Source organism: Theobroma umbraticum, unplaced genomic scaffold, assembly GCF_002168275.2.
Source record: "Theobroma umbraticum cultivar Fairchild unplaced genomic scaffold, ASM216827v3 scaffold_81.0, whole genome shotgun sequence".
Classification (NCBI taxonomy): domain Eukaryota; kingdom Viridiplantae; phylum Streptophyta; class Magnoliopsida; order Malvales; family Malvaceae; genus Theobroma; species Theobroma umbraticum.
The window spans coordinates 1,934,419-1,961,710 of record NW_018397268.1 but is presented as its reverse complement, the minus strand read 5'-3'; the positions used below and the strand labels follow the sequence as shown (position 1 = coordinate 1,961,710).

General features: G+C 31.2%; 2 protein-coding genes and 1 pseudogene across 5 annotated transcripts; all 3 read left to right on the top strand.

Annotated features, from left to right (window-relative positions):
* Window positions 1–305: 305 nt before the first annotated feature.
* On the top strand, window positions 306–2,394 carry LOC110425352 (hexose transporter). 2 transcript variants are annotated; one of them, XR_002446005.1, is made up of 3 exons: window positions 306–696; window positions 851–1,060; window positions 1,480–2,394. XR_002446005.1 is itself a non-coding variant. In XM_021440247.2 (2 exons), exons 1-2 carry the CDS (start codon window positions 610–612, stop codon window positions 950–952), a joined length of 189 nt encoding a protein of 62 aa, XP_021295922.1. In that variant the 5' UTR covers window positions 308–609; the 3' UTR covers window positions 953–1,360. The 2 variants fall into 2 exon arrangements, 1 of the variants encoding a protein (XP_021295922.1); XM_021440247.2 differs by lacking the exon at window positions 1,480–2,394 and having other exon boundaries at window positions 308–696; window positions 851–1,360.
* An 11,171-nt stretch (window positions 2,395–13,565) lies between these two features.
* LOC110425238 (zinc finger protein ZAT11 pseudogene) lies at window positions 13,566–14,323 on the top strand (annotated as a pseudogene).
* Window positions 14,324–21,223: 6,900 nt separating this feature from the next.
* LOC110425601 (N-lysine methyltransferase) lies at window positions 21,224–26,495 on the top strand. Of its 3 annotated transcripts, none has more exons than XM_021440518.2 (6): window positions 21,224–21,343; window positions 21,593–21,699; window positions 24,182–25,582; window positions 25,655–25,723; window positions 25,883–26,081; window positions 26,175–26,495. In XM_021440518.2, the coding sequence occupies exons 2-6, from the start codon at window positions 21,697–21,699 to the stop codon at window positions 26,243–26,245; spliced, it is 1,743 nt and encodes a 580-aa protein (XP_021296193.1). In that variant the 5' UTR covers window positions 21,224–21,343; window positions 21,593–21,696; the 3' UTR covers window positions 26,246–26,495. The 3 variants fall into 3 exon arrangements, with proteins under 3 accessions (XP_021296193.1, XP_021296192.1, XP_021296194.1); XM_021440517.2 differs by having other exon boundaries at window positions 24,173–25,582; XM_021440519.2 differs by lacking the exon at window positions 21,593–21,699 and having other exon boundaries at window positions 21,235–21,343; window positions 24,173–25,582.
* Window positions 26,496–27,292: the final 797 nt, after the last annotated feature.

The following is a 27,292-nucleotide window of genomic DNA, read 5'->3' as shown; positions in this document are numbered from 1 at the left end:
GAGTGTTAAACTTGTTTGATTGTTTAGCATCTTTGTTTCCCTCTCCCCTTTTGAATCTGTTGTGACCAAAAGAAGTCTAAACAAAGCAATGTTTCCTACAAGAGTTTACCTAGGTATCATATTCATAAGGACACAGCAAAAGCGCATCATTGAAAGATTTGAGCTTTGAGTTTAGGTAATAAGAACATGTCACAATGACAACACAACTTCTCCTCCCAGCTACTTAGGGGAGCATAAAAATGATATAAAATAAACAAAAATATGCTTAAAAAATTATTTTCCAAAATTTAAAAGAAAAAATCCAATCCCACATATGCCATATTTTACTAGTATCAACACCTATCACAATTTACAAGCATAATCCCAAAATTTATAATTAAATTTTTTTAATTTAGTGAGTTTAGCAATAGCACCTCCATCTGCAAAAGGAAAAAGAAAGAAAAGTAAGGAAAATTCTATTGATGACATGGCAGCAACAGATGCCAAGTGCATCAAACGGCATCGAAACAAACCGTAGAAGAGCCCAACCCCAAGAAAAACCCCAAATCTCATCTTTTTGATCCAAAAACCTTAAAAGACAGTAAAAGGGGCATCTAGGATAAGAATTTCATGGCAAATTTTGATGCCAGAGCTCTCCTCAAAGACAAGAAGTTCTGGTTTGCTTCTTTCCTCATTGCTTGGGCTGCTGCTCTCCAGGTAAATTTTTTTAAAAAAAAATTCATCTTTTAATGCAAAGTTGCCCCTTTTTATAGGTTTTTAATTTCTTAATTGCATTTGAATTTCTGGGTTTTGGGTTTTTCTTTTCTATATTTGTTTTAACTTTTTTGAATTTTTCTTATGCTGTTTGAAGGGGCATATGATGTGGATGCAAAGGCAGGACTCTTTCAAGCAAAAATTTGGTACACTAAACGAATTCAATGATGATGAACAAGAAAACTTGTCCCAAAGTTGAGCCTGTTTCTTTTGATCAAGAATCAACAAAATGGGGTTTTTTTTTTTCTTTTAAGTAGAGAGAATATGAAGTTCAAGAAGATTTGGTATGGTGGGCATATTCAAATCTGTATGTAAACTGGCAATTTCGTTTTCTACATGTCATACCACTTGTACTGTGAAATTTGAATATCTGAATTTCGTAAATGATTTTGCCCGATTTCTATGAATTGATTGGTATGTTTGTAAGTGCTGCTTTGTTTATGTGATTAGGGGAGCAATGTAGGATTTTTAGATGCTAAGGTTTATATGATGAGGTAATTAAGATTCTCCAGTTAGAACTTGGAATAGGAACATGTGTATTTGTTTGTAAAGAATATGTGCAATAATCTGAAATAAGATCAATTGGCACGTGTAATGGATTGTAGGTTGCAGGTGTGTTTGTACCATTTTGTGTTAATAATGTGTTATAGACAAATGCTATTCACATCACAATGATGTTGAATGTTGATTGATGGTATAAGTTTTGGAACTGGTTTAAACATGCAGATGAGGCATCTCTGATTCAATGCTTGGCAGCTAGTTAGGTAAGTATTGTCAACTGGTTCAGATTTTCTTCTTGACAAAAACGTGAAGTCATGAATGATATCTAAAGAACAATGGATGATGAAAACCGTGGACATTCTTATCTAGTTATCTTTGCTGATCTGGTGGCCTCTTAGTTCCTATGCCACGTGCATCTGAATATTGTGGAACCAGTACAAAGCTGCGCTTAGGAGTTGCATGAATGAAAGTGGTAAGGTCAGAATCTAGTGCCAAATCCTAAAAGAGAGAGAAAAAATGGTTAGGCACTTTATGTAAATATGTTTCGAGCATTGGTTGCATGCTACTAATTAAAGCTGTAGCAGTGACATAAGTGCCAGAATGGATGTCTACTTTTCCTTCTAGATTACAAGATGAGTGTCTTTGCTTACTTCTGTACTGATATGTAATTTTCAATCTTTTGGTGGAGATTATCACTGGTTTGGTGGAGATTATCTCAGGGTTTATCGTTGTTGAGCTGATGTGATCGTTGAGATTAAAAATGAAAGCTGCTCTGAAATTCCTTGGTGCATATTTAACATGAATTATTCAAAATGAATGTCTTTCACAGTTTTCGGTTGGGGCAGCACCCAATAGTATCTGGAAATCAAGAAACTATTGCATTTTTAACTAGCTAAATGACATGTTCTTTCCCTGTTTCATAGCAGAGCAATTTTCAGGATGCCCTCGTTCCACCCAAATCACTTCCTCATCTCTATTACTGCTTAACATCATATTCTGAAGAGTTTGAGTACTGAGGAATGCATGCGCCATGACCAGATAGGGAAGATGGTATACCTTGGTGACGAGATTAAGGCTTATTTAGCTATTGCTTTTGGACCTTAAACATGCAGCTTACGTATTCAGCAGCAGTCACAAAAGAAAAAGCCATCTTATGTTAAATAAAGTCTAGTCTAAAAGCTTTCGTAGTTTCAGCCTAAATCTTGATACATCCAAAGGAAAACTAGTAACAGGCTAAAGCTTCACATTCGATCATGTTGTTCTTTGCCAAAACCTTCGGCATGAAGGATACTGATGTGTTAAATATCTAGATTGACAAAACATTGTCTAGTTCTATCCTAAATAACCTAAAACGCCACTAGATTTAGGAAAGCGTCCAAAGCCCTCCCTTTGCTCTTTTCAAATGTCATACCCCATTGAGTCAAAGATGATTAAGCATTTGCAGGTCAGAAGAAAGCAGGCGTTACTGTTGAATAGAGTTAAAAGTTATTGCTATGACTACAGAAGTAGTACTAGATTCAATGATCCAATGTGGCGGTTGCCTAAACAATCTGCCATATTAGCAAACTGTTCTACTCCTTACAGGACACTCCAAAGAAACCCTTTTTTCTGCTCCACTTTTTGACTCTGGAACTTTCTTCTTCACTGGTTTTGGGTGGAGCACGTGCCAGATGAACTTGGACGTGGGAAACCAAAACCACACTTTCACATAACTTTTGTATATTTAGTCCTTGGAAATGTGCAGCTGAATTTGCTACAATTCAATGGAATCCAGTCATGGTCTGCTTAAACTCTTTACTAGGTCACAATATTTGACACTCCAACTTTTGGGGCCATTAGAAACTATTAAATCCCGCATGAAACCATAGAAAAGAAGGGAAAAAAGGGTGTTGATTGGTTGTTCATAACCAGTGGAAAAAGTCAAGTAGACCGGAAGGATGAAGGGAAGCAGCAATGTGTAAGTTAGCCTTTTATGAACACATTGGGTATTAGGTAAGAATTACATCAAAATATTGATTAGATTTTCCAAACTTTTGAAATCTTCCTGTTATTCTCCATTGAGAACTCCCCCTTGGCTTGCAGAAAAGTTGATTCTGGTCTCATGAACGTGGCACATCTTGAACTCCTATCACACCTTTTTAGCCTGCTGAGCCTAATACTGGCTTGGTAGGTTAAAACTGCCTATCAAATGGGGCAAGAAAATGGACCCAGAATTTGACTTGTGGGCACGCACATTTACAGACTCCCACAAAGTTCGAACTTCAAGGGTCAATATTACCCGGTCATATAGTTTTAAGTATGTGATGAAATCACCAACTGCAATGGGGAAAAAACCAATTAATTATGAAACTAATAATCTATCAAAACTGTCATGATCAAAGTCAATACATCACCAATATGAAGAACACTGCAAGTAGCACCGTCCATGTTTACCACTGATGTTGAACTCATTACTGACTTTAAACCTTCTCCTTTGACTTCTTCATGTTTATCATTTCTTTAATTATACTTAAGTCTCCCTCTCCCATTAAACTCTCCTTTTTATTAATAGCAATTGTACTGAGTATAAGGTTTCGTATTTGTTAACCTAACTTGCCACACTGCCCACTAGTTTAGTTTTGCATGCTTACGTTTTCTCTTTGTATATATCAAAATTTCAAAGAAAACTTCTGCAGGGTCATCGACAACGATATATATGGGATTATACAGGCAAGAAATCAGCCGTGTTCACAGGTTCCACGGCGGCGGCTGCTACATCAGCTACACTTTCATTACCATCTATAGATAGTTTCTTTGCTCATACGTCACTATTTTATTTTTTTTCTTTTAATTTTAAGAGAAGTAAGAATTCAAATCATGTATTTATTATTAAATCAAATGTTCGGATGCCAAACATCTCTAATTACTCAAGTAAGAAATCAACCGTGTTTACAACTTCCATTGTGGCTGCTACATCGGTTATACTATCATTGTCATCGATAGGAAGTTTCATTGCTCGAAATGTCACGATATTTTATCATTAAATCCAATGTTTAAATGCTAAATATTGAAAAAAAAATACATTTTATTGTATATACTCTTTGTTGTAGATAGGTGAACACAATGACATAAAATTTTTTGGAAAATATTATTTCAGATTTTGACTTTTTTTGTTAAGTTTGTCAGATATAGAAACAATTTTTATTTTTTGGACTATTTTTTTAAGTATACACGTTTTCCTTTTGGAAAAGATAAACGTGCACGTGTAATTAATATCTTATATGATTTTCTGCCTAAAATTATGAAGTTCATATTGGGATGTTTAGTTAGCTAAGTAGTATTTTTCTTGTGAACTTGAGATTCCTATGTTCACATTAAATTATGTTACCTTTTAATCAGTCAAATGGTCCACGTAGCTTCATAAGTCACTACAAAATTAAATCTTATATATGAATAATTCAAGCTCATCATGATAGCATTTTGAAAGAAATAAAGAGGAAAAAGAAATTTTCCTACTACTTTCCGATTACAATAATTTTACCAAAAACTCGATAAAGTTCCATCAATAACGATTAATGTGACTTTTCGTCGAGAACTTTTGATAAATTATTTCTGACAAAAAGCATTCCATCGAAAATAGCTAAGTTTTTTTTTTTTTAGTGTTCTAAATTCTTCCTAGACACATTTAAAATAAAAGGGTAGAAATATTTCATCAAGTCATATTTCCTTCACAATATTTCTTTTTCAAGGCACCAATCTGATCAGCAAACACATTTAAATTTCTAGATTAATTAAATGTGAAACAAGATTTTTGTATATTTCTTTGGTGGCTGCATATGGAAGAGAATGTATCCAAATGAAGCTGGCACATTTGGTCTACTACGAGGAGTATTTCAACCCACAAATTAAAACCCTTAGAATCTTATGCGTGTACAGACCATTCAGCAAATATTTCTTCTCACCATACCCTTCCTTTTCACATTCTTATAGAAATCAGAATTTTAACCTTTGAACATTCTTTTCCAATATTCCCAGTAAGATCAAAAACAATTCTTGCTTGCTCTAGATTTTTACTATTACGCATAGAAAGGAAAATCTCTATTCTAGAAGAAGAATACCATTCTTGACCCATTGTTATAAGAAAATTCAATTTCAATGAAGTTTTTTTTATTGAAATTAAGATACCTCTTTAACCTCATAAAGGGTTTTTTTCTTTTTCCCGAGAAACAAACAACTTGGTAGGAGAAAGGATTTGTACATAGAAATGATGTTGAGTGAATTAGGGTTTGCTTAATGTGCCCTAATAACTCTATGAGAAATTGTAAATTAATTATGATGGTGATAGTGAAAATGATTCAACCTTGCAAGCTTATTAATCAACTTGTTTTTAATTAAAGTTGCCAATAAAGTCAATGACTATTGATCATTTCATTTTTATGTTTATCTTATGAGCAAAGTAAGCTTACCAGTGAAAACAATACGAGTAGTCACCTTCAGCTTTCCCTTAACAAGAACCGAGAAATTTTGTTCGTACAATTAGTAAAGGATGTTGACTGTCATATAGAAATGTCAAGCTCACTTGAAGGGCGATCAACCATGAAATTTTTAAGTATATACGTGAGCACGGTTTAAAATTAAACTCACTCGATTATTAAATGTATACGTATGTCGTGTTAAATGTAGACACGTATCTCACTTTACACCTTGAAAAATCTCGAGAATGAGAAGATAATATTGAGGGAGTAAATCATGACTTCCATGGTTAGCAAGCAAGGATAAAGACTTATGAAGTAGGTATTGAACTGAAGTTACACGGCATTGAGATTTTTGAATTAAACCCCCTAAGGTGTATTTTCTAGAACGATGCCCTCTGGTGGGAAAAAAATTTGTCTGAATTTTATATTAATGCAGTGTTTCTAGCCACTTCAATAAGTCATTTTAATATGACATTATCCATGACTATTGTTAATATATTTTTCCAAGAAAGGTTGGGTAATCTAGAAGCAACAAATTGCATTTGAGAAATTATGTAAGTTTCTATCCTCACATCACCTGCTATGAAATTTCAATTTTCCTAGAAAATTTACTTAAGGTATTGGTTGTTTTCCACATATTCCTTTTACATTCCTAGGTGCAAATCCTTTAGATAGGATTTTATTTTATAATACAAGACATAACTCAGAAGCTCTATTTGATGATAGATTGAATGAATAATTAAAAAAGTGTAAAACGTGAATAATACCATCGAGAGATTGATTTATTCAGTAAATTTATCAATTTCAATAAACAATGGTTTTGGAATGGTGTTAATTTAAAATTCATAATCTTTATTGTAATCATCCGGGTCTAAGTATTATTGACTTAATAATTTTTTGAATTTAAATCGTGTAACTCTCAAAAGTTTAAATTCAAATTACTAGTAATAATTAATTTATATACTTATAGATATCTTAACAATCACATTTATATCTCATATGAAATGTAATTATCAAACTTGCAAACCGAGATAAGACTAGTCTCATCTTCATTTGAACGATTAAATAATTAAATAATCTATTTAACCTAAATTTCTCACACCCAGAAAAGAAAGGTGAACTAGCATATATTCAATTTAATTTTTAAGTAATTTTATGCTCAAATAACATGTAATTTAAATCGTATTCTCCCTAATATCATAGGTATGAGAAAGGAGAGAATTAATATAAAAAAATAAACAAAAAAATTCTCTGTAGTTGCCGGTCTAGAAACCATGAGACTCATGCATAGTCAATACCCCGCAACTTACACGGTCCAAATTTAAAAAAGCCAATTAATCTGGTTAGCATATGCGTTGAACATATTACTGACTTTAAAACTTTCCTTTGACTTCCCAATTGATGATTTCTTCTTACATATGCTACACATTTCCTATATGAAATTCCAAGATTTTGTACTTAATCGGTATAAATTATTGAATAATTACCCAACTCTTTTTTTTAATATATTGACAGAAAAGAAGATGGCATAAATCATTATATCAAATACCCAGATATCTCAAGTCATAATTTAAAATATTTGAATAATTTAAATAAAAATATTAAATTTGAATTGCTCCTTTATATGACCTCTTGCCTTACCTAATTAATTAAATCGAGTTATTTACTTAAACACTGTGATTGCGGGACGTTTTTAGGTATTGTTTATTATGCCCCCAAGAGATTTAAGTCAGTGAATACCAAGTAGAGAAGATTATTAATATTAATTACTGCATGCCAACACAAGCTAACTAGCTAATTTCTATTGGTAATATTAATAACATATGTAGCTAGTTAGATAGCGGTCTTTGTTTATCTCTTATTATTATTACTTTTTGATGACTTTTTAAGTTATATTTTTGGCTAGCCTATTTAAACAAACAAGAAATGTACTCACCTACTCTAAAGAAAAATATTTAGATTCATAAGTAACCTATATAATAATAAATTTACTCAGAATGTTCCTAAAAGTCTGATTTCGTTAATTATACTATAGGTTAATATGCTTTGGTAACTAATTAATTGCTTTTGGTCAATGGTTATTTATATAAAAAATTTAAAAAGAATTTATTTTAGAAAAGAGAGATTCAAACTTTTACGCTTTGAGTATAAAATCATATATCAATTACTGAATCAAATATCCAGATATAAAAAAATTTAGACTGTCACAATACAAGATAGTAGAACTTTAAACTATTAGGCGGAAAGGCACGGCCGTCCAAAATTAATGAATATAATTCTTGAAAATGGAGTAACAAATTAATCTAGAAATTCTTTCAAAAATAAATGGTCAATAAAGGATGGAAAATGACTGGGAAAGGGTCCACTAATTAATCCACTTGTATACTGGACCAAAAAACAAAGGCTTAACAAGTTAGCTCAAAATCTTGGTTATTGAGGGTCTCTTTGTCAAGGAAATTTCGAACCACAACGCTTGAAAAATTTGTGTTAACATCAAGTTCAAAGAACTACTTTGGGGAAACAATTTGTCCTCCTGTGTATCCTGTCAGTCACTCACGGCAATTTGGGTCTTTAACGTGTGGAAAATTTGTACACAACAAGTCAAGGATTTGTCTACTTTCTCTGACCCCGAAAATACTTGCAAATTTTTCTTTCTTGTGAACCACTAAGTAATTGTTGATTGGACCACATCGCTTGCAGTCTATTTTAACTAATAAGGAAGTTTCATAGAAAGGGGGAGGTTGGGAGAATTATGGGTAGATAATTATTCAATCTTTCGACATATAATTAAGATTAATTTCAACGAGAAAATTTTGATAAATTTTGTGTGAAGGGATGAACGACTTACCAATTAAGTCTATTTTTTTTTTATATTGTATCGTTATGTTAATATACAACGGTGGCTTTAGTGAGAACTATTTTTAATTTTATGTAATTTTTGGGATTTAACTTCATTAATTAAGCACAATAAAGATGACCTTTGTAGTAATGGAATAGGTGGCCAAATGGTCCAAAATTAATTAGAATTGGTGTGGGAAATGGCACCATAGAGCTAATATGATTCAAGATGGCTATATGCACATTGTTTTTGGAACCCATGGATCATAGATTAAGTCAAAAATTGGCATCTTTAAATTATTAGTAATTACTAAGAACAGAATTAATATATAACTTACTTCTTTCATTATATAGAATAAATGCACCTAAAAGAGAATGTTTCTACGTGTTACAAGCAAAAACAATAAATAAAAAAACTTAAAAGATTATATAGATATGGGTAATTGGGTAATGGTATTGCCAGCACTTCTTTTTTTTTTTTTTTGGGATATTTAGATTTCATCTATCACTTCTTATATGAAAGTTGCTATACCTAATTCAAGAAAGAAAAAATTACAATTTTTTTTTTTTTGAGGAAAGGGAATTAATGCATGCACCTATTATTACACCAAATACGATTAATTAATATAAAAAATTATGATTTACATCAATATTCTATATTATAATTTTCTTTAGTAACAATATGTTCAGGAATATATTTGGACATTTTTGTCACCGTTATGGATATCCTTTTAATAACTATTTATGTCCTTGATCTAATGATTAAAATAAATTAAGATTTTAATTTAAAAATATTAGATTGGGGTGTTAATTTAGATTATATATTGGATTCAGACGTGTGAGAGATTCATTTTTTGTTGAGCAACTCCACCTTCATACGTAAAAAAAAAAAAATTAAACAAATTCAAAAAAATTGCTGTTTATATAAAATTATAAATTGAGCAATTTGGGTACACAGCATCTATTGTGGTACACTAAATGAGTGACAAGCAAGAGAAGGCAGATAAAGTCTTGGTTTCCAGGCCAGTGGCTTAATTAAGCCTAATTACCTTAATTATTAGCAATAAGCTTTGTTCTTTCACTATACCCACAAGTTATCTCTCTAATCTCACTTAATCAAATTATTGGGATTAAGAACCACGGGTATATGTCGATTTGTGAAGTAAGTGCTGATGATAATACAATCAATTAATTTAACTCCCCAAGAAAAAGTCAACGATAAATTCTTTACTCGTTTTATGTTATCTTATGAGCAAAATAAAGCAACCCTTACTTATTATATTTACTCAAACATGGAATGATCATTAGCTGCACGCTAACAAGAGTCATTTTCTATTTCTTTAAAAAAACCTAATGGCATATTATTTAATTGTAAAATTGATATGTGATTGTACATATAAATAATATTAATTTCACAAATTGATTTGTGTATATCAACATTGTATACATCCGTAATTTAGGTACTATCCATATCGTTAAGTACAAGAACAAGCTAGAGCAGAGCTAAGGTGGTGGTCTGGAGTGACGATTGTTTCTGCTCAATTTTTTTTTTATTATTATTATTATATATAAACGTTGATATATATAAATCCATGATCTTACATGATTACTCTCTAATCACTTTTTATATAAAATTTTAAACTCATTACTGAAAACGAGAGAATAGTACAAAAAATAGATATTATATACATATATACACACACGAGAGATGTGTTCATCGTTTTTTCTTATTGACCTTTTAATTTTATAATTTAGTTTTCAAATTGTCACACCCCAAAGCAAATGGTTCCCTTATACCATATGCCGAAGGACTGAGACCTCATTCCATCATTAAGGTATATAATAATCGAGAAAATTCCAAACTAGCAAAGTTGCAAAGTATACAACTATTTCTTTTTCTTGGTAGTTCTTTTTCCAAGTAAAGCCATTGCTGCATTTGGTCATTCCTCTAACTGTTTCTATTAATTTAGTTTACTTGTTATCTTGAAACAAGGAAAATTTTGCAATATTACTTGCTGTTGAATGTGAAGACAATGAAGCCTAAGTAAACAAAGACTTGGAAGGTATAAACCAATTAATGAGATAAGAATTAAAGATTAAACTGTGTGTATTGAACTTCACGGCACTGCAATTTGAAAATTGAATCTCTCAGTTTTCTTCTAGAATTAAGACTTTGAAGAGAAAATAAAATAAAATAAAAATCTCAAATAATTTTTTATTACAGTAATCTATTACAATAAGTTAAATACATGCGTGACGTCATTTCAAAATTCTAAATCAATATTTATATCCAATTAATACTCGAGAATTTAATTCAGTAATTGATACACTATCTTTTTACTCAAAAGATTAACATTCATATAAATATGAGTTTAAAAAATTTAAAAATATATATCATAATCCGACTATTCACAAATGATACCATTGTAATTAATTCAAATGTGAATAGTTTTTATTAGTATTAGATATAATCAAACACATTTATTGGGTAAAAAAAAAAAAGGGTATTCTTGCACCAAAATTAGGGGCTTGAAAGAATAAAAAATAACTTTATTATGTTATTGATATAGATAAAGTTATACATAAACGATCGTACAAGAGAAAAAAGTCATTTAAAAAGAGTGAACAAACTTGAAACGTGCACATGGGCTGTACAAGCAAATCAAAAGTCATCATATATAAATTAGTTCCATATTGATATTATTAAACTTTAGTATTCGTCAATGGCATGTAGAACATGCATGCATATATCTAGCAATTTACAAAATGTACAGCAAAGAGTTATTACCACTAAAATAAATAAATAGAAAAAAAATATAAATGAACCTTTCAAAATTTCCATCTTTTGGAATTTATTTGACAATTTTATGTGTACGGAATCACTTCATTGTGTTCGTTTCTCAATTTTTTTTCTTATTAAAAAAATGAACAATTATTGATAATAATCTCAATTTTTTGTCTCCTCTCCAAAAAAAAAAAAAGATATTGAACATCATCGTCAACACATCATCTCTCGCAACAAATCAAAGGTTCCTTATAGAAATGTTACAGCATACTGGTTGCTACTCTTGATAATGATTTGTTGTCATATCTACTGTTACTCTTGCTGCTAATTTAGTACAAGAGATGATGTGTTGACTATGATATTATATATTTGAAGATAAATTATTCTCATTAAATTTTTTTTGGGATTTAATTTAAACTATTACGAAAACTTGAAAACCTTTTTAATTAATAAATTATAATTAAATATTTTGGGTAAAGTCTCCTAGTTTTTGTTTAAAACCATAGAAAAACCCTGGTCAGGTAAAACAGTTTACTTTAATAAGTCATTGATTAACACAAATTAGTCACTAAAATCAAACAAACTTAATGAGATAAAATTAAAGAATTAAGGGGGCTTTTTGGTTTAGTCAGCATAAGCTACATAGTTGACTAGCCGCCAGCCCTTTGTTGTTTGTTGATCTTTTGTTGAACCAACTTGGCACCTCCTTAGCTTATTCTTTTCTTAAGTCATTTCTTTAACACAAAACCCCTTAGTTCAACAAATACTTTTCCTTGGGGAACATACTTATTTCAAAGCCATTGGTTTCTAATTAAGATGCATCAAGTTATAAAAAGTTTCTAATCTTTCATTTTTTTTTAGTAGAAAAATAATTTATTAATAAAATTTTTGAAAAATTAAGCAAAATCAAAAACCCAACGCAAAGGAGGAAATATTTGTCTAACAGATAAGAAGGCTCTTGTCGCTAAAAAGATTTGCACTTCGAGTCTTTGACACGTCAGTAATACTACGTTTTAAACTCGGAAGTAACGTGGGATTTCGTGTAGTGCCCACGATTTGAAGATGACGTCGTCGCTACTAGTAAAAGCAAGAACAGTAGATTGTTTGACACGACAAATTTAGGCATGGAGAAGAAGATACTTGTGAATTTGGAGTAATGGGTTTTTTTCTTTTTTTTTTTATTTTTCCAATTTTCGTTAGTGAAATATTTAATAAGCCATGACGACATAATACAAAAGCCAGTTGATAGGCTTAACGAGTTCCCATTGGTTAACTTTTCTATTTGGATAATATTCCTATTTTTCATTTTAACTATGTTGACTCTACAACATTAGTGGAAATTTGCATATAAAAATTCAAATCTTATCCAACAAGGAAATTTCTATCTAAATACGTAAAAAATAAAAAATCAAGTGTGAAAATATGAGTTTGAATTCTCATTTTTTATGTAACTTAAGTACTTAAAAAATAAAAATTAAAAATTAAAAAATCAAATTCAAATCCAATTATGAAAGAAAATTTTTGTCTAAGTACACAAAAAATAAAACATTCGGTTTCATTTCTGACTTAATTTAAGTACTCAAAAATAAAAATTAAAAGAATTGAATTTAAATCCGATGGAATGACAAAATTGAATTTTTTCAATATAATTTAAGACTTTTTAGGATTTATGACAAAGCTTGCAATATTCAAAAGAGAGAAAAAGTTATGAGTGAGATCATGTAAAGGTTATTCCCATCAAACATCTAGTCACTAACGGGGGGTAAGTCTATCCTTTACTTATCGGCTTACGTTCACATGAGAACGAACCTACCATAAGTAAAATGATGATACCAATCATCGACCACCACCTAACACTCGTAAGGACAATGAATCCACGTGGGAAGATTTGATTGGGAATGACCAGTCCCCTGATTTTAGCGGAGAAAATTAGAATGTTCTAGAGGATTGAAGAGTCCACAAGCAAGACTCGGAGAAAAACTCCGGCTCAACTCATGAAGGCTTGGCTCAGCTACTCGGTCAGGCTGACGTGTGTGCACGAGTCGGCTGATTCTACACTCAAACCAGACGAGACCAGACCAACTAAATTGGTTTCTTATTCCCGAAAAATCCCCGTCACTTGTATTTGCCTTATCAAACAAGTAAACAAGGGTACAAACGTCATTCCAAAAGGTCAACTTTAAAAGTCAAAAGTTCTCCGCCTCTCTCTCGAACCAACCTATAAATACACCAAGCCCCTATGTACCCTAAAGTCCCATTTTTACTTCTTTCTCCGTTTGAAAACAATACAAGTAGATCCCACAACACCTCACCATTTTCACACCATGAAGAGAAGCTTTTCAGATAGATCAGAGGTTGAGAATAGCTTTGCTCTGGCAAATTGCTTGATGCTCCTCTCACAGGGAGGAGGAAACAAATACGAACATGTCGTCGACAACAGCATCCCTAGCCGGGTCTTCGAGTGCAAGACATGTAACCGGCAGTTCCCTTCATTCCAAGCTCTAGGAGGCCACCGGGCCAGCCACAAGAAGCCTAGGTTGACGGAGGGAGATGGCAGCATGGAGAACCAACCTCCGGCCAAGCCTAAGACACATGAGTGTTCCATCTGTGGACTCGAGTTCGCTATAGGCCAAGCCTTGGGGGGACATATGAGGAGACATAGGGCTGGCTTGAGTGAGAACAGCCACCAGCATGGTCCTTTGAGTTTGTCTAATAAGCCAGTAGTGATGCCACCGATTGTGAAGAAATCAAACAGCAGAAGGGTTTTGTGCTTGGATTTGAACTTGACTCCATTGGAGAATGATTTGGAATTGTTTAAGCTTGGCAAGGCAGCTCCACCAGCCATAGATTGTTTATTCTATGCTCTTCCTTCTACCTAGCTACATAGTTTTTCTTTTTCTTTTGGGGGGGAGAAGAGTAGTTTCTTTCTTGTATCATTTGATATTTGTTCATTAATTTACAGATAAAGATATATAATTATTACATTACTATATTTCATCTTCTTTTAATCAATTATTTTTGGTGATTATCAATTTTAGGTGACTTTATTACATCAACATGATGCGAGGATGATGCTACATAAATTACATCAATATTTATAAATGGGACAAAATTACTATGGGTAAAAAAAAGTGAAAATGTAAATGTTAAAAATTTTATGAAGACTTTGCAATAAGATTAATTAAGCTATAGCTAGGGTTTGATCTAACTTGCTTTTTCTCTAATTAATTAAAAGTAAATGTTGACAGTTTTTTGGTTTAGACTTTCAGATATTGTAGATAAATTACACTATGTAGCTACTATATTGTTAAGACTATATATATATATATATATATATATATATATATATTATAAATTTATTAAACTAGCTAGCTAGGAGCTTGATCCTACTTGGAAATTAAAAGCACATGTTTCATGCTAGCTTCGTTTTCAAAAAATAATTTTCTTTACAAATGAATTTATTTCTCTTTCTGTTAGTTAATTGTGTTATATATGTTCAATCAAATCCCAAAGAAACCCAGGCTATCCAAAAAAATTAAAAGGAAAAAACTTAAGTTAGCTGTATGTTTTTCTATAGCTTCCCACTTCCATTAAAAAAGAACTCTTGAAGTATGTTTTTTTAACTACAATTAAAAAGCTCATATATGGCTAAAAACCTGACAAGATATAAAAAATAGATGAGACTAATAAATTTTTTAGTTGCAAATTTAAAGGAATAACTTGATTTTAGCTAAAGGGTTAAGCCTTTTATATGGGTAATTGTAATTCCTAATTTTACTTTTTCCTGCATATAAATGAAAGTTATGGAATCCTTTGTCTCTCAGCTGAAGTTAGGCAACCTGTATTGGAAATTTTGGGAAAAAAAATATAGGGTTCAAGAGAAAATTATGAAAAGCGAATGAAGAGTATTCCATGCTTTTTATTTATTTTCGCTTTAAAACCATGGATAGAGCTATGTATTGAAATGAAACATGTGTTATCCTATGGAAAATGATGTTACTAGTGTATATATCACATTAAATAACTCAATGCAAAACAAAAAATAAATTGATAATTAATTCAAAGATTAATTAATCAATACTAGATTTTTATATGTCTCTAATGGGAGTGTAAATTAATGGCATTCGTCCATGTTTTTGTTCCCAATCCAAAAAAGGAAACTTAATAATCTCATGTTTTCCTTTACAAATTAACAAAATTTGGAGGTTTAAACAAATATATAGATACATTGAATTTTTACTAATTTTTATCTAATGTTTACATTCATCTCCCATCATTTAAATAAGAAATCAAATTCAGATTTAGTCTCTCCATAAACAATTTTAAGAAAGCAATTCAAATTCCTTCTTGTTTAGCTTTCTTATTGCAAATAAGTTATGCTTCGGTTGTTGGATCGTGGAACCCAAAATGACTTTGTTCAAACTGGTTTTGGGTTGGGTCTGACCAGAATTGAACATTTTCTTGTGTCCAATAGGCCAATAATGGGTTCTGAAGTGCCATCCTTTTTTGGGCTTCTTGTTTCTTGTAATCACTTCTTTCATTTTAAGAATATAAAATCTCAAACATGATTTTTACTAACCCTACAAGTCTATAATTATTTTTATAAAATATTTTACGTTGTTCTCCTTTTTGAAAGACATGACAAGTTGCTAAAACACATTTAGCTTGAAAATTACTTATGATTAAAATACTAAGAGTTAGAATTTGCAATTATAATTTAAAAGTCTCAAATTTAGATACTATCAAAATAGACTACTTAAGGATAATAACTTTTCTTATTAAATTCACTTGGAAAGGGAGATGTTAAAAAAGATATTTATAAGAAAATAAGGTATCTATTTTGAAAGTAGGGATGCACACTCTTAGCATTTCATGCTCTTTATAGTTATAACAAACTTTTTTACTGGGCATCTTCAAAAAAACAAACGAAAATTGTCATGTTATTTTGCCTTGTCATGAACTTATATATACACACACAAAGTCATTTTCTAGAAATATAAAAAAATGTATATTGTTTATTTTGTTTCTATTACATTGTTATAAGCCTATGCAAATTCTTTTCTCAAGACCAAGACATTCATTCTAGCAATAAATGAGATATTGGTGGAAATTAATGATCATCCTTAAGAATTTTGCAATTTTGATTTCTTGAATAACAATTGAAGTTTTGACTAGGAATGGCAAAGAAATGGTGGTTGGTCCAATTTTACTTTTGCCTACATATAAATGAAAACTATGGAATTCTTAGTCTAAGTTAAGCAACTTATATTAGAAATTTTGGAAATAAAAAAGGATGGAAGGAAATATTATGAAAAAATAACGAAAAAATCTAGAAGTACACTATGCCTTTTATTTATTTTTGCTTTAAAACCATGGATAAAGTTATGTGTTCAAATGAAAACATGTGCCATCTATGGAAAATATGTTATTCTCAATAGTATATTACATTAAATAAATCAATCTGAAATAAAAAAATGGATAATTAATTAAGAAATTAATCAATATTAGATTTTTATATGCCTTTAATGGAAGTATAAATTAATGGAATTTACTTTATATTTTTGTTCCAACCCCCCAAAAAAACGAGTGTGCTTTATTCGTGAGTAGGAATGCACTAAAAATGGAATAGTCACTTCGTAAATATAAAGTAAGAGATGAATAACTATTATGTAATTTAGTTGATGGGAATGTAATATGATAAGAAGTGCTTTTATAAATTATTCTAATATTTAGTTGGTAGGAATAGTTTTAAGACTAAGAAATAAGTGATATATGAAAAAATATCTTTTATTATAATATTTAATTTTTAAATGAAAATATTTATTATTTTAATAATTTATTATAAATATTAGTGAATTTTTTTAAAGGTTAATATGATTATTTCTTTAAATTTGCAAAATATTATTAATTGATATTTCATTTAAAATATTAATTATATATAATTAAAACATTAATTTTATTCTTGATTTTTAAAATATTAAAATATAAAAAATTTATACTTAAAATTTTAATTTAATTTTTAATTTTAAATATTAACATTTTATAATTTAAATTAAAACTTAAACTTTTTTATTTTAAATTAACTTTAATTTTTTTCTTTTAATTTTAAATTCATTTAATTTAATGAAAGAGGCGACAGGCAATTGGGTAGAGAGAGAAAGAAATTGTAATAAATAAATAAATTGTTTTTTATATAATACGATAATTCTTAAAATTAATGAGAAGCATTTTTGTTTATTAATTTTTTTACTCTATTCCTTACATCTTGAAATAGCCAATATTAGGGCGCTTTGGTGGAATACCCAATACAAGGGCGCCTAGGTATTGACTATTCTCTATTTTCTTGAAGGGTCATTTATTCCAACCAAAAAAGATGTTAAAGAAGAATTAGGAATAGGAGGGGAATAGCCTAGCGAAGCATGCTGTAAAAGAAAATTAACGATCTCATGTTTTCACTTACAAATTAACAAATTTTAAAAGTTTAAAAGATAATATAGATACACTAAATCTTTACTAATTTTTATCTAATGTTTACATTCATCTCCCATCATTTAAATAAAAATCAAATCCAGGTTCAGTTTCTCCATAAACAATTTCAAGAAAGCAATTCAAATTCTTGTTCTTTAGCTTTTTTATTACAAATAAATTATGGTTTGGTTATAGGATTTTGGAAGACTTACTTTGTACAAACTGGTTTGGGTTTGGGCTTAACTAGGATTGAACATTCTCTTGTGTCCAATAGGCCAATAGTAGGTTCTGTAAATCTCCACATACAAGAAAAATGCATTCTGTCAAGGACATGTTACTTATATGTAAGTATGCACACTATTAGTATTTCATGCTTTATAGTTATAATTAACTTTATTTTATTTGACTTTATTCACAAAAAAAAAACCAAATTTTTTCATGTTATTTTGCCTTATCATGAACTTATATTCACACACAAAGTCATTTTCTTCTCATGATTGGAAATATAAATAGTGTTCCAAGCTTATGCAAATTCTTTTCTTAAGTCCTTCAATCTAGTGACAAATGAGATATTGGTGGAAATTAGTTGTCATAGTTAAGAATTTTTCACTTTCGAATTTTCAAAGAAGAATTCTTAAAGAGCACTTGAACTTGAAATTGTGATACCTATCAAGTTTGATAAACTTGATATTTTTTATATGGGCTAAGAGACGTAGATTGTGCAATAATATGGCTTAACCATGATTACATTTGGTACACTTGAACAATGAGGTTTTTGTTAAGTAGGGTTATGAGACTCAAAGAGTGTTTAGATGATCCAACGGTATGATATCAACAACACAAGTATGTTCAAACTTAAGTTGATTATGCTTCGTAAATATAAATTTTATTTTATAATTACAATTACTTGAAATATAAATAAAGAATTTTTTTGAAATAATTTGAATATTTTAAATTTGAATATTTTTTCTCTTTCATTCACTTTGCCTTATTTTCCTTTTTATTTTCCTCATCATCGAAACAAAAATAGAGAATTTTTCAATGTTTTTGCCAATCATTTCATACACAAGTGAAACTAAATGACTCTAATCATTTCACTTTGTAGGGCTCTCTAACTCACACCATGGTTTTGGTTTCACATCATTTCTTTTAAAAGTGGCCAACAAAATCATTCAAACCATCCTTAAAGCAGCATTTATATCTAAACCCACAAGGAATTTATATTCAATTGTTGCCTTCCATGGAACAATTCATTTTCATTCATAATCATTACAATTCCATTCAAATCATTGTGTAGTCATTTAATAATGAACATTAACTTCAACATATCATGTGGTCATGTTGTCCAAAATATATGAATTTAGAGACATCCATCCAATCCAAAATATGATAAAATTTCTTCAATCTTCAATTACATACATTCAAGCATAAAATTATGTGTAGCTTCCAAAGTTGCACTAGTTTATTAATTTGGCTTTCTATTTTCCAAGTAATTATTTTATTGTAAATTTAATCATTTTTACTAACATCCATCCAAGACAAACAAAATAAGATGCAAAAATATAACTTCATGTGCAAATATTTATGAATGGATAAATAAATGAAACTAATGATTAAACTTAACAAGTTCGAACACAATACGAAATTAAACAAGTTTGAATTTAATTTTATCGTGTTTTGTGATCATATCGATAAATTTAAGACATGAAAATTGTGTGTTTTAAACGTGTCGAACGCAATTAACACGTTTAAGATGTTTCTAAATTTATTTAATTAATCTTGTATTATATTTAACCTGTATAAGTGGACATGTTGATCAGCGAGTTTAAGTTTAGTAGTAAAAAACTATTTTATTATGATAATGAATTTTATGGATATTATTTATGTTGAATTTTATTATAGTTGATGATATTAATTATTATTTTGTTAAAATTATTGATTTTAAATTTGAATAATAAAATTATACTATAATTGTAAGTATTTTTAATTTAATCGTATATTCATGGTGTTAAACATGTTAAAAATTAAATCATATTAATCATTTAATCATATTTTTAATCATGTCATATTATATAAAACTTAACTGACACGTTTAGTAAACATCTTGACTTACCATATTATATAATTATTAAATATATCGATATGTGTTTCGGATATTAACATGACTCGTGTTTATCTGTTTAAAACTTTATATTTACACAATCCAATTAAAACACAACAATACAAATTATGATATTAACATAGAAATACGAATTACGATATTAGCACAAAAGATGATAGAACAAAACAAAATCCAATCCTTTGATTACATTTGGCAAATTTTTTGTGACAATGCATTTAGGTCATGCTTGGTATTAAGGAAGTTAAGCACTTTGCAAAGATTTTAATTAGATGTAATTACTTTACATGTATGGTGTGGTACTTTTACAATGTGATAACATTGCAATGGGATGACATGATATGATTATTTATTATTTTAAGAATAAAGTAATTACAAATTTAGTAAATATAACCCTTCAAGCTAAATATTTAGTAAAATTAAATATTTAGTAATTTTATATTTTCATATTTAAATAATTATATATTAAAATATTATTTATTTTTATCATATTATTATTTATTATTTTAAAGATAAAGTTAAAAAATTAAAATTTTATATTAAAAAATATAAATTTATTCAACTTTATATTTTTATACATAAAGATAATTTTATAAATTTACATTACATTTTCAATAAAGTATTTTCTAACTAATCTTTATAACTTAATTTCTTAAACAATCACATATTCTATCATCATTATTTTCTTATATTATATTAAATGTTATAAAATTATCTTTCTAACATTTATATTTTTAATAATTACATATTCAATAATTACATTCTCTGCTACTGATCGTAACTTTAAGAGAGTATGAATAACAAATTACACAAGATAGAGAGGTGCCATTAATTTGATACTTGCCCACTCACACGGTTCACCAACTCTTTGTCTGTCCAATGGATATCTCAAAGAATCTCGAAAGAATTCAAAACATCATAAGAACATATACAAAAAAAAAAAACTGACATGGCAAACTTCCATTGGTCTTAACTTCTTTCCGGACACCTATACCACAGATAATCTCCCCTCCAAAGACAGCAGCACGTGCAGACCTATCTAGCTTGCCACGTCAGAAAATTACCTTATACAGATATGAGCCTTTTCAGAAACTTCAATAGGTTTCCATACAAGGCAAATCCATTTTTGGTAACCAAATTAAACGGTCATGATACAGCTCATTCTCAAATGGGCCCCACTTTTCTGTTCATCACCACGTGTACGATAAATATTAAGAAGTGCATACAGGGAAATACAACGGCGGTGCACTTTAGAGATTCTCTCCTTCCTATTTAAAGCTTGCAAAGCTTTTCAGTTGCTGTCTCAGTGTATCTAGTACTACTACTCTCACTTCAAAGTATTAAAAAAAAAAAAAGAAGAAAATTTGGTGAATATTTTCGGCGAGTTCTCGCCGGGAAGTCTTACCGGCGATCTCTCCGGAAAAGGTATTAACTTTGTGAACTCTTTTCACGTATCTGAATTTTTAGGGTTTTGTTCACGCCATTGGCTGGAAATGCCTGTCTAAATTCTCCTCTGTAGAATTCAGAGAAAAAAACGAAGAAAATTTGTTTTTAAACCTTATAGAAAAAAAATGTTTAATCTTCTCTTTTTAAATCGGTTAATGAATGTAAAATTTGTGATTAAATTTCGATTGATTTGACTAATTGATTGATTCGTCCGTTGATCTTCCGAAGGAGTTTTGGACGGTCAACTAAGCTTGGTTTTTTTATTGAGTGGAGGCGAGTTTGATTGCAAGTGAGTGACTCACTGACTAATTAAGTTGAAAGATTGGCGAGAAATGGTACGATCGCAACTCTTATCGAAGCTTCTATTCATTGCATGCAAATGTTTTGCTTAAGTTTTGGCTCTTTCTTCTTGAAGATTTTGAATTTTTTTCTTTGGTTCTTTGTCATTTGTTATGAGTGGTTGTTTGGAGGTTTAATTGTTTATTTTGGTATATTTTGATCGGTATTGATTCATGTTTGTTTTATCATTGTTTGAGTGGATTAAAGTGCTTACATGGATTATGTATAAGATTGTATCACTAGGTTGAATGTTGTTAATAGGACGGTACCTTGGGCTTTAGAGTGAAAGATTTTCCGTGAGGAATTTAAATTATAAATAAACATAATTAAGATGATTTTGTGCCTTAGATACGCAAATATGCTGATTTATTTTAAGTTCAATTGTGTTGGAGCTGAGGAATTAAAGTGTTTTAGTAGCTGTAATTGAGATGATTGTATTCCTTAGATATCCAACTACGGAGATTTATCTTTGGTTCCATTATGTTGGAAATTTAATTGTATTAGTAAAATAATCACGATTATAACATGCCTTAGAAATGCAGATATGGTGATTAGTGTTGGTTTCCATTATTTTGGAGCTTTAAGGAATTTAAATGTCTTAAAAGGGGTCATCGGTAATGGTCACTTGTCTTGGATCTGCAGATATGATGATTACTGTTAGGTTCCATTATTTAGGAGCTTTGCGGAATCTAAATGTCCGAATAAACATAGTCATACTACCCACGTTGCCGAAATGTGCAGATATGCTGATTTATGTTAGATTCCATTATTTCAGAGCTTTAAGGAATTTAAATGTCTTTTAAAAAGTAGTTGGCAATGATCGCATATCATAGATGATAAGCGGATATGTTGGAATTTAAGGAATTTAAATTCTTAATAGAGCAATGGTGACAGTTACATGACTCAGATATGCATACTTGGTGATTCATGTTAGGTTTGACCATTTTGGAACTTTCTTGACTAGTAATTTTTTGACACGTGATTGATATGCTGATCTAAACCGCTTGCATTTACTAGTTGTTGATTTATATGCATAATTTCTGTTTGATATGCATATAAGGAAGAATAATGACTTTAAGCAAAATCAGTACTCTACTGACAAAAGGAAGGAGATCATTTAAATGATTAATTTTTTCGTTTTGTCAACTGAATTTTCAGCTCATGATTTCCTCAAAATTTCTCAACAGGGACAACTTTGCATTAACTAAGTTACTGGGACTATGGTATGGTGTCCAACATGGGTATTGTCCAAATGGTTGACTCGCCGTTTTCTCAAACTTTTACTTGCAAACCTGGCCCAAAAGAGTCCAAAAGTAGGGACAGATACCTAGATACATCTTCCTAAAATGTCATGAAAAATGTATAAATACATCACCTTATATAAATGAGATTTCTTATCATTTTTTCCTTGATCAAACAACAAAAATAATCTTTTTTTCTTTACCATTTTGTTCATCATCAGAAAAATGTATAAATTCAATAACTTACATAAATACATGAACATTTGGTAGGTTTGACATGCTTTTCTAGACTTCAGGTCGTTCATCATTTCAATTTTATGGCGGTGGTGCATATATTCATAATTTGCAGAAATAAAACCATTATTGTATTAACATCTGTCATTCTTTTGGTAAATACTTGTCACTGTTTCATCGTAATTCTTTTGCGCAAGCTTCTTGACACGAAACAACAAAAACTATGTAAGGTTGATAACTCACTTGTGTGAGCCATGCTGCCTTCTATTTGGGCTACCAGTCTGATATGGATTACCTTTGTACTTGCCTTGTATCCTCTTGATGCCTTTTTTAGATTGCAAGCTAAGATAAAAAGGAAAAGGAAGGAACTCTTTGAATGTTGCAGGATTTCTGATGGAGTTTATATTATTTAGTTTTTCATTACTATAGAATTTAATAGTATTAGTTCATCCTACTCATTTGGATGTCATACTTCTGATCCAAATATTTGGATGAGAAACCGGATCCCACCACGAACTATATGAATCTAAAGTTGTCTCCATATCAATATTTCCCATTTTTGTTTTTGAAAGTTAATATTTCCCATTAGAATTAATGTATAGTTAGCCTCAGAACATTTATCTTAAGAGAATGTTGGGCTAGGTTTATTGCAACCTAAATGCTGCAAATTTTTTGTTGGTCCAGATCTTTAGTGTCAATGCTTATTCTAAATGTACTTTATGGTCTTTTTATTATATTTTTAACAAATTGCTGACATCAGGCAGCGTTAGGTCCATCCAGCGAGAAACAAAAGGGAAGTTTTAGAACCTTAAGAAGTTGATTAGGCTATAGCCATGAATGGTATCTTTATTTCTATCTTAATTTTCTGATGGCATGATTCTTCGAGTTGAATTTAGTGATGTGATAGGATTCTTTTTTCTCACTCCAGATACTCTTGTTGTCATAAGATAATAATTTCTCCCACTTAGATTGCTCGTATTATTGATTTTGGCAGTCTTTCCAGCACAAAAGTTTTTGGATGCCAAGAGATGGTGGGTGTCTAACTAATGGAGAGATGGGTTACGATAATTCTTCAAGAATTGAACCAAAGCGTGGTCATCAGTGGTTTATGGATGCTGCTGCACCAGAATTGTTCAGCAACAAGAAGCAAGCAATAGAATCAGTTAACAGCCGGCCAGTTTCGGGAATTGCGGACATCAATGTTTCTCCTTGGCACAATGCTTCCAGTTTTCAGTCAGTTTCTAGCCAATTGAGTGACCGCCTATTTGGATCTGAGCCCTTGCGAACTGTCAACTTGGTTGACAGGAACATGTCTTCAGTTGAAAGTGGAAATATGAATATGGGAAGAAAGGATTTTGATGATCAATATGTTAATGGTTCATCTGCGGGTTTGTCTATGTCTCATACCATTGAAGATCCGTCTTCATGTTTCAGTTTTGGTGGAATAAGGAAAGTTAAAGTCAATCAAGTTAGAGATTCCAGCAATGGCATGCCAGCGTCAATGGGGCACGCATATAGTAGAGGAGTTAATAGCACAGTTTCAATGTGTACTGTTTACAGTAAAAGTGATAACAATGCTATATCGCTGGGCCCAACTTATGGTAGCGGAGATGATAATACCATCTCAATGGGCCCCACATTTACTAAGGCAGATGGCAATTTCATTTCAATGGGCCACACCTTCAACAAAAGAGATGGCGACTTCATATCTGTGGGCCACAATTACAAGGGAAATGAGAGTATCTTGTCGGTTGGTCAGGCTTTTGACAAGGAGGATGGCAATTTTATTTCAATGGGTCAGTCGTATGAGAAGGGGGATGCCAATTTAATGCCATTGAGTTCCTCCTATGGTAAGGGGCAGGAAAATTTCATTTCGATGGCCCCTGCATATGGTAAACCAAATGAGAGTCTGATTTCAATGGCACCCACTTTTGATAAGGAAGAAGATACTATCATACCAATGGGATCATCCTATCATAAGGCAGATTGTAACATCACAGCCATGGCTCCTGCTCAAGACAAAAGAGAGTCCAGCATTCTATCTATGGGTCAAAACTACAAGAAGGGCGAGGGCAACACCATCTCTTTTGGGGGCTTCCATGATGAATCTGAGACAAATCCCTCTGGTGGTATTATTAGTGGTTATGACTTATTAATGAATAATCAGAATTTGGCACAAGCTTCAGAAGTGCTTAGCCAGAAAGAGTTGGTGGAGGTGAATCCAAATTCAAATGTAAATAATGCCCCTAAACATAATTCTAGAACTGATACCAACCCAAAACATAAAGAACCAAAGACAACTAAAAAGGTTCCTCCAAACAATTTCCCTTCCAATGTCAAAAGTTTGTTATCAACTGGTATGCTTGATGGGGTTGCTGTGAAGTATGTTTCCTGGTCGCGGGAGGTGAGTTATTTCCTACGTTTAAATATTCACTAATTGAATTTCACTTATGCAAGGTAACCTTTTGCTTGGCAGAAAAGTCTTAAAGGATATATACAAGGGACTGGGTATATGTGTGGCTGCAAGGACTGCAAGTTTGAAAAAGTAAGCAATGCAAACAGTCACTGTGCATTTCAGCCTCCTTCTAAGATGTCAGCCAAAAATGTTCTTAGTTGCACAGCTTCTCTTACCCTTCCCCTTTTCCCAGCTGCAGATTATTAAATCTGATTATCATTGCCTTATCATTCAAATTTTATTATGCAGGCTCTGAATGCATATGAGTTTGAGCGCCATGCTAATTGCAAGACCAAACACCCCAATAATCATATTTACTTTGAGAATGGAAAGACCATCTATGCAGTTGTTCAAGAGCTCAAGAACACTCCGCAGGAGCTGCTTTTTGATGTCATTCAAAATGTGACAGGTTCTCAAATCAATCAGAAGAACTTTCGCATCTGGAAAGGTGGTGTAGATGTTTTAATTGACTTACCTGATGCATACCTGAAAGGTCCTTTTTGTAGATTCTCTCACTCGAATTCCTTCTTCCTTTTCTCAGCATCATATCAAGCTGCCACCCGTGAACTTCAGCGTATCTATGGAAAGGATGACGTTGTTGTGTCATCTTGAGATGAAGACTCTGCCTTTCGAAGCTTGTGAGGTGGGTCAGATCTGTGCATAGCAGCATGTAGCTTGTACTAAATTATAGACTTGTTTTGGGATTTGAATAATTTGAGTAGATGGATGCTAATAGATATTTTGGCTTTCCATATTGTTATAAATGAGACCTTTCTTTATTTGATAGTCATATTTGTTGCGAGTAGAATTCAATTGTTCTGAATGCGTATGATAGAAATATAAAGTTGCTGCATCTTAGTTAGTCATGGTGGCAAACCTTTCCCCTCTGAATACCTTGGAACTCTGGGACCTTGTTATTCTATTCTCTTCCCATAGATCATTTGGCATAGGGAGATCCAAACTGGAGATTCTTTATAGAGTGAACTAGTGCAACCAGATGATGCACACTTTTCTTGCCTGGGTTACCTGAGAACAAATATGTCCTCAGTTGGTAGTGGTGTTAGTGCCTTGTATAAACGTTGGCATAATGTGCTTAGGTCTAGTGGTAAGTGCCTTGGTTGAATTGGTGATAAATCATATGATGGCCAAATAATATGAACTAAAGGTTTGTGTGTGCTAATAGATTCATTCTCATGATACGGAGTCCAATCTGTTCTTTTCTTATTCCTACGAAGCCTTTTGAGTTGTCCCAATCTTTGCTTTTATGTGTTAATCTCCTAGTATATGATGGGTCGGGTGATTATGCCACCATTGATTCTCCCCACCTCCAAGACCCCCTGCCCAATCTAGTTTAAATTTACAACTGAGTCTAGGGGGATGAGGTCTCTCCTATTCACCTATATCGATCCAGATTTATTCACTTCTAATATAGGTTATGTCTACGAAACAGTTGAGCTTGTTCTAAGTATGATTTTTCCTAGTTTCCAGAAGTATCCTTCTTGGTATATGAGTGACACCTTGGATTATGTGAATGTTTTTATGTATTTTTAACATAGGAATGATGAGTCAAGATACAAGAGTTATGAATAGAGCAGGGGCAATGTCTTGGGAGTCAAGAGAAACAACCACTAGCTTTTAATAATAAGGATGTCAATCTTA

Coding starts and splice junctions, on each gene's coding strand:
- LOC110425601 (XM_021440517.2), top strand. Junction 25,583..25,654: donor ATGTTTCCTGGTCGCGGGAG/GTGAGTTATTTC, acceptor TTTGCTTGGCAG/AAAAGTCTTAAAGGATATAT. Junction 26,082..26,174: donor GAACTTTCGCATCTGGAAAG/GTGGTGTAGATG, acceptor TCCTTTTCTCAG/CATCATATCAAGCTGCCACC.
- LOC110425352 (XM_021440247.2), top strand. CDS start 610: ATGGCAAATTTTGATGCCAGAGCTCTCCTCAAAGACAAGAAGTTCTGG. Junction 697..850: donor CTTGGGCTGCTGCTCTCCAG/GTAAATTTTTTT, acceptor TGCTGTTTGAAG/GGGCATATGATGTGGATGCA.